The following is a 7,906-nucleotide window of genomic DNA, read 5'->3' on the forward strand; positions in this document are numbered from 1 at the left end:
TACCTTTTAATCTTACTAGATAGACTATAGGTAGTTTAGATACTAATATATATAAAAAGCTGTCTAGTAGATAGTAAGGCTTCTTATTCTAAAGGTTACACTATCTATATTAAACTACTACTTAAGAGCACCTCTCTGTACTATAAGTTACTAAGAAGCCTAGGACACCTACTCTAACTTCTCTAGGCTTAGTTTTAGTAGTACCTGTCTAGAGCTAAGTATCCTATAGCTAGTAAGCAGCTTATCTTACTAGATCTACTTAAAGAGCTAGAAAGGTAAAGACTAGCTTAATTACATAGTTTTATTAAATAGAGAGAATCTAGCTAGAGTAGCTATAGGTATATTGTTCTTATCTTTTAGCTCTACTAGGATTAGGCTTTTAATCTACTTACTAACCTATACTAGTGTCTATACTCCTAGTGCGTTAGTAGCAATGTTTAACTAGCTACTTACTATATAAATGTATAAGTATAGAGCTAGGAAGAAGGTAGTATAGAAACTTACTATATATATAATAATAGAACAAGAATATAGTACTAAGAGTATTTATTACTTCTCTTTACCTAGGAGGTAGCTCTCTTCTATTAAGTAAACTAGTAGGCTAACTTATTCTACTTAGGATTTCTACGCTGTCTGCTAAAGGAGAGTATAGGCTAGAGCTATTACTATTACCTAGGCTACTCTCTACCTTCTCTACTATAGGCAGATCTAGCTATCTATTATCTAGGCAGCCTATATTAGATCCTTCTACTTCTGTATTAGGCTTAAATACGTACAGGCCTAGCTCTTCTATATCTATAGAGTTTAGTGCAGCTAGCGTAGGTATTAGATATAGTAAATTTAGCTATTCTTCTCTAGGCAGCGTTATATATACTCTTCCTATTAGGTATACTTTATATATAGGCGTACTAGAGGTATAGCTTTCTAGAAATAGGCCTAAAGAAAAGAAAGATTTATCTTACTAGTTACTAAGGAGGCTATTCTTACGCTGTAGCACCTAGAGTAGTAGTAATAATAGTAGTATAGAGAGAGTAAAGCTAGGTAGAATCTAGAACCTAAATATAAGATTTCTCTCTCTTCTTTTACAGCAATTCTAGCTGCGTATAGCTTAATATCTTATGTGTATTAAGTTCTCTAGGCTATTCTCTGCCTTTCTTTTAGAAAAAGGCATAGTAATAGTAACTCTAGTTAGATAGTTAAATAACAGCAAAAATAGTGTAGAGCTAGGAGGTATAAGTTAGTAGAAAGAAGATAGGTAGAATAGTGTAAGAAAAGAGTGTAGAAGAGATAGTTTATATAGTAGATAGAAATTATCTACTTCTCCTATTACGCCTATTAAGTAAGCTCTTAGTACCTACTTTATAGTTTACTATAGTTACTAGTAAAGTAAAGTATAGGCTCTTAGAGTAAACACAGTATTAGAAATTAATAAGAACTAGGATATATATTATAGATACTCTAAGTGCTAATATTATTCTCTAATACTAAACTCTAGACTATCTTCTAAATAATTTTCTAGTAGTTCTTTATAATAATTTCTATAAAGGTTCTTGTTAAGACTCTTTAAAGAGTCTCTTTCTAAACGCTCTAGAAGACCTATAGAAAGAGGCTCTAAAAGACCTATAGAAAAAGTCTCTTAGGCTATTAAAAGAGTATCTTCTGTTAGATTCTATAGAAGGCTTCTTAGGTTCTCTTACAGAAGTAAGAAGCTTCTTTAGCTTACTAGCTAACTTCTTTAGCTTACTAGCTAACTTCTCTAGCTTACTAGCTAACTTCTCTAGCTTATTAGCTAACTCCTCTAGCTTACTAGCTAACTTCTCTAGCTTACTAGCTAACTTCTCTAGTTTACTAGCTAACTCTTCTAGCTTACTAGTAGGCTCCTCTAGCTTACTAGTAGGCTTCTTCTATATAATCTAGATAGTTTTAATCTTCTTATCTAGGTTACTAGCTACTATTACACTAAAGCTCTTCTAGGCTATATACTTATCTTATAGCAAGTATACGTATATAAATATAAGCTTTAAGCCCCTATTACCTCTAAGCAAGAACTTATTAATACTCTCTTTTATTACCTTAAATAGGCTGTGTAAGAATAGATATAGTTCTATAAAAGAGACTATAATTAGCTTCCTATAGCCTAGGGTACTAAAGTAGGAACTAAGAGTCTTCCTAAGCTTAGAGAAGCTAAGGTAGGTAGTAAGTACAAGAATAATTAGGTAATAGCCCTACTATAATAGCTAAGACTAGAAGTAGGCTTCTTAGACATGCTTTTAAAACTAGCCTAGAGCTTTATAGTAGGCAGAGCTTTTGTTATAGTTACCTAGGCTATACTTCTACTTTATATAACATACCTTAGCTATATTATAGTTAGAGTTACTAGGTTACTAAGGCTCTATATCTTTTATACTTTGTTTTATAAAATTCTAGAGAGTTATTTCTATCTTAACTAGCTTTATATAGGTAATAAAGGTCTAGAAGTATACCTAGGCTATACTCTTATTAACTACGCTAGTAATATAGTTAAGGTAGGCACAGAACTTATCTAATACTTTAGAAGAACTAGAAGAAGAAGAAGCTTTATTCTACTTTCTTTATAAGGCTTATATATAGCTTCTAGAGTCCTTACAGGCGTAGTCTTATATATATAAGATCTGCTACAGAGCCTATAGAGTAATAAAGCTGCGTAGCTAGGCTTATACTTTCTTTACAGGATCTAGCAGCTTTACGCGTATAGGTAGTAGTAGTAAATTACTAAAACTACTAGAGCCTAACCCTACTTATAATTCTAGCTAGCCTTAGTTTTACTTAGGATAGGTAGTATTAAGAGAATCTATATACTAACGCTTTCTAGTAGGTATCTCTGCCTTAACTATAGTAACCTTAGTAGTAACTTCTATAACTTTAGTAGTAACCTCTATAACCTCTTTCTCCTCTTTCTTTTCTTTCTTAATAGTAGCTACTTCTATAGCTACTTTTATAGCTACTTCTTTCTTTACTATAGCTACTTCTATAGCTACTTCTGCAGCTACTTCTTTCTTTACTACAGCTACTTCTATAATAACTTCTATAGCTACTTCTTTCTTAACTATAGCTACTTCTGTAGCTACTTTAGCCTTAGCCTCTTTCTTAACTATAATAACTTTCTACTTAATAGTAGTAACTTCTTAACTATCTTCTTCCTCTATAGTAGAGATATCTACTACTATATTTTCCTTTTCTTCCTCTTCTTCCTCTTCTTCCTCTTCTTTCTTTTCTCTTACTACTTTTTCTTCTTATTATATAGTAGTTTTATCTAGAATAGTAGTTATTACTCTAGAGAGCTACTCTTTTAATTTCTTCTCTTCTAGCTCTTTTATCTCTTCTTTCTGCTCTTTTATCTTCTCTCTCTACTCTTCTATCTCCTTTCTCTACTCTTCTACCTACTCTTCTATCTACTTTACCTACTTCTCTATCTTCTTTTTCTCTACTTCTAATTCTAGAGGTAGTGTATATTTTATAATCTAACTTTGTCCTATTACTATAATAGCCTTGTTATTATCTTTACCCTCTGTATTAGTATCCTTATTACTACTTTCTTTACTAGCTTCTTCTTTTATAGGTATCTTTAGATTTATTTTAATAATAACTCTTACTATACTACGCTAGAGGGTAGTAGGCAGCTGCTTATTATTAAATGCTAAAGAGGTACTTATAATCTTAACTAATTTACCTATATTAGACATAGTCTAGTAAGAGTAAGGTAAGCTTCTATATCTAGAGTTATTAACTATTACTACCTTACTAAGGTAGATTAGCCTTAGTAGAGTTCTAAGAGAGGTAACTTAGTTATTAAAGAATACTTCTTCTAGAAGGTATTACTTTAGAGTAAAAAGAAGCTTATTAAGCTAGCTATACTAGCAGATCTACTATAGTGCTAGTTCTAGATTATAGGCTATAAACAGCTAGTTACTATAGGCTAGTAAAGAGAGGCTATAGTATTCTACTAGCTTAGTAAAGTAGAACTAGTATATTATAAACTTAGTATTATATTATTTATCTAAGTAGAGAGAAGTATAGGCAAAGTAGCTAATATAGTTCTAATTAACTTTATAGAGGGTTATAACTAGGCTACAAAGCTAGGTTAAAGAAGTTATAGTAAAAGGTATAGATAAATAGAAAGTAAGTAGAAGTTATAGTAAACTATTAATCTTATTAGAAAAAGGTAGGTTATTAAGGGAATTTAGAATTTAGGTAGGAGTAGGGCTATAGCTCTATTTAATAAGTAAGGTAATATAATATGTTATCCTCTTATCTTACTTACTAAGGAATTAATAGAAGGAATATACTACCTTAAACCTAAAGTAGTTAGTATTTTATATATAGTTTTAAAGAAGGTTAGAAGAAGGCGTAGATTACTAGTATCTTACTAAATAATATTATATTACTCTTATTACTTTAAAGTAGCTAGAAAGGAGTTAAAGCTAAGAAATAATGTATAGCCTATGTAAGTTTAGATAGGCTAATTAGCTACATAAATCCTATTATAAGGTGTATAGATATTAGCTCTATTTATATAATTTTTTAAAGAGATTTCTATTCTTATACTAGTATATAATATATACTTATAATAAGAAAAGTATACACTAGAGTAGCTATAGGATTCTATTATATATCCTCCTAAATTAAGGCGCCTATTTTATAAGATATAGAAATCTAGTAACCTCCTTAAGAGAGAACTTCTGTAGGCTTAGGAGTAGCAGAAGCCTTCTTATTATCTCTACCTTAGGGTTATTAATAGTAGCTGTTATAGAGACAGCCCTAAGAGAACTTTACTTTTTAAACTAGAATTCTAGCTTAAGAAAAAGCTCTAGGGTAGCCTAAACGTAAAAGTAATAGCTATAATAATAAATAAAATACTATAGTAAATCCTCCTCTTTAATAACAGCACTATTAAGAGATAAGGTTATAACTCTATATAGATTAAGAGCTACCTTATTAAAGGCTTTTTATTATTTTTTATTTAGTCTATATATAAAGCTAATAGTATAGACTACTCTCTAGGTATTTATATATTAACGTATCTACGTATTACTACTAGAGTAGGCATACTTAATATTATTCTAAAGGGTATACATAGGTAGATTAGCTTTAGAGCTTTCTCTTATTAAGATTACCTTTTCTAAGACAGAAAGGAGGCTAGTAACTTCTCTTATCTATAAGTTTACTACTACACTAATCTCTATCTATATCTGTCTTATAATATTAAATACGTGTATAGCTTACTAGCCTACCTTAGGAAGTAGTTCTAGAGAGCTAAACGCAGTACTACGTATATAATTATTTATAATTAACTCTAGATGCCTTAATTACTTAGAAAGAGTAGGAAGAAAGGCCTATACAGCTATAGCCTTATTATTATCTTTAAATACTATAGTAGTTTAACAGATTTAGGATAGGCCTAGGCACTAGAGGTAAAGAATAGCTAGGATAAGGTTACTAAATATATAGAAGTTTATCCTTATAGAAAAGTTATGCTAGAAGAGTCTTATAATCCTTAGAGTATTCTAGTCTATAAGGAATTTAGTTGCGCTTATGTAGAGAGATTTCTAAGTATATAGTCTATCCTTTAGTAAACGCTGCAGCCTAGTAGCTGTTAAGTAAGTAATTTTCTAGATAGAAAGAATAACCTTAAATATATAGGCCCTATAGCTATTTATACTGTCTAGGCTATTATATCTATCTAGGAGATATTTCTAAGTTTCTTAGTACAGCTTATGTATAAGACAGTGTATTACTAGTATCTATATACTCTTATATCCTAGTAAGTCTATACTACCTATAAATATAAGATTAACCTCTAATTAAATAAGAGCAATCTCCTTCTATAATAGTATATTAGTAAATACTCTAAAGAAATAGTAGATAGCTAACTAACTACTTATAGTATATATATTAGGATACTTTACTAATTGCAAAGATAGCTTAGGGCTAAACTAGTTATTAGCTAGATATAAAATAGAGCTAAGATCTAAGAAAGGTAATCTTTGCCTAGGTAAACTATAACTACTTCTAGGATCTAGCGTAGATCTTATAGGTATTTAAGGAGGAATATATACTTAGGAAGGAACTAGCTTTAGTAGGCTTAAAGAAGCCTTATAACTCTTATTTATCTAGACTTATCCTTAAGAAGGCGTACCTAACTGTAGAGTTATAGTTATTTACCTCCTTTAGGTTAAAGTACAGCGTTACTAAGGAGTAGAATAATTCCTAGCTTAGAACTATTTTTTGCGTTAGGCTAGCAAAGTTCTAGAAGGCCTATAGCTTAGTATTTATTGCATTAGTAGAGGTATATATTGCTAATCTTTATAAGTTAAACTAGGAGAGCTTATTTAAAGTATAGTAGTTATAGAGAAAGGTCTCTATCTATAAGAACTTAAAAATGCTACTAGTAAAGACTTAGGTTAGCTACTCTTATACTAAAGTTATAATTATAGAATTCTTTATTCTATATATTATTATCTTTCGTAGTTATCCTTAGTTATAGAGATAGGAGAATTAGCATTTCTATCTATACTATTACTCTAGTATATAAGATTAACATTAATATTAGACTCTTCTAGTTAAGACTAGTTAGAGCCTAAGTAGTTACTAGAGGAATTATTATCTAACTAGTCTAAAAAGAAAGAGCCCTCTTAAAAAGAATAAAGAGTTAAGGATAAGGAGAGCTAGGTCTAGAAGATAATAGTAAGTAACTAGTATAAAACTTAGGGCTAGACTAACCCTTTAACTTTATAGAGTAATACTATTTATACTTCTAAAGAAATCTGCTATTAATATAGAGTAGTATAAAGACAAAGCAAGGAGAGAAGCTTTCTCTATAATAGTAAATAGAGACAGGTTAGCTATAGTTTAAATAGTAATAATAAGGAAAATAAAAAGAGGACGCAGAAAGTTATATAAACTTATTATATACAGGTATAGTCTACTAAGTAACGCTTAAATTAGTAAATTAGCTTTTAATTATCTACCTTAGTTTATTTATTATAGTTTATAAAACAAACAAAGAATATTAACAAATAGATATAAGTTAAAAGATAAGTTATAATAGTTAAGAAAGAAATACTACTATATAACTATATTACTATTAATTATAGACTTATAATATATAGTTAATAATAAGAAGATTGTAATCTAGGCTTTTAGAGTATTATAAGTAATATTTAAAGTTAATTAATAATTAATAAACTATTATAATTTAATCCTCTAGTTTAGAGGTTAGTATAAAATAATCCTACTAGAGCTTTGTCTAATATAGTTATTATATTATATAAAGAATAATATTTAAAGAAGTAACTTTAAGGTTATCTTATATTCTTTAAAATCTATATAGATCTAGATATTAATACTCTTATAAAACTAGTAATATTCTAATAAAGACATTACAAAAGAAGTTAGACTAAGTTATAGGTAAATAAAACAGTTTAATATACTATTTAGAAAGTATATAGGTTTATTTAGATAGGTAGATAATATATAAGATTAAGTAATTATATAGTTAGTATATAGTTACTAGAAACGCTTACTAGTAACTACGTATTAACTACCTCTACTTCTAGACTAGTTCTCCTACTAGTCTTCTAAGCCTACTAGTAGGCGTAGTTAGTGTATAGTTACTAAAAACACTTACTAGTAACTACGTATTAACTACCTCTACTTCTAGACTAGTTCTCCTACTAGTCTTCTAAGCCTACTAGCATGTTAGAGTTAGCAGATAGGTAGTAATACTTAAAAATAAAAGAGTTATATTTTATTATATAGAAAGAAGCGCATTGTTAGCCTCTATATAGCTACTTAATTTTTACTACTAGCTAAGGTAGAATATATAACTAGTATTACCTTCTATCTCTTTTTCTTTAGCTTAAGCTAG

General features: G+C 29.3%; 1 protein-coding gene across 1 annotated transcript; it reads right to left on the reverse strand.

Moving 5' to 3' along the window:
- Positions 1-319: 319 nt before the first annotated feature.
- Positions 320-3,722, reverse strand: P153DRAFT_355070 (uncharacterized protein; the record flags this gene model as incomplete). The annotated part of the gene is made up of 15 exons (XM_033666547.1): positions 320-332; positions 393-408; positions 454-476; positions 564-581; positions 777-795; positions 910-936; positions 988-997; positions 1,359-1,378; positions 1,724-1,904; positions 2,073-2,082; positions 2,352-2,356; positions 2,700-2,773; positions 2,843-3,143; positions 3,204-3,268; positions 3,710-3,722. 15 exons carry the CDS (start codon positions 3,720-3,722, stop codon positions 320-322), a joined length of 795 nt encoding a protein of 264 aa, XP_033525625.1.
- Between the last annotated feature and the right edge of the window lie 4,184 nt (positions 3,723-7,906).

The sequence above is a fragment of the Dothidotthia symphoricarpi genome (genome assembly GCF_010015815.1).
Source record: "Dothidotthia symphoricarpi CBS 119687 unplaced genomic scaffold P153scaffold_6, whole genome shotgun sequence".
Classification (NCBI taxonomy): domain Eukaryota; kingdom Fungi; phylum Ascomycota; class Dothideomycetes; order Pleosporales; family Dothidotthiaceae; genus Dothidotthia; species Dothidotthia symphoricarpi.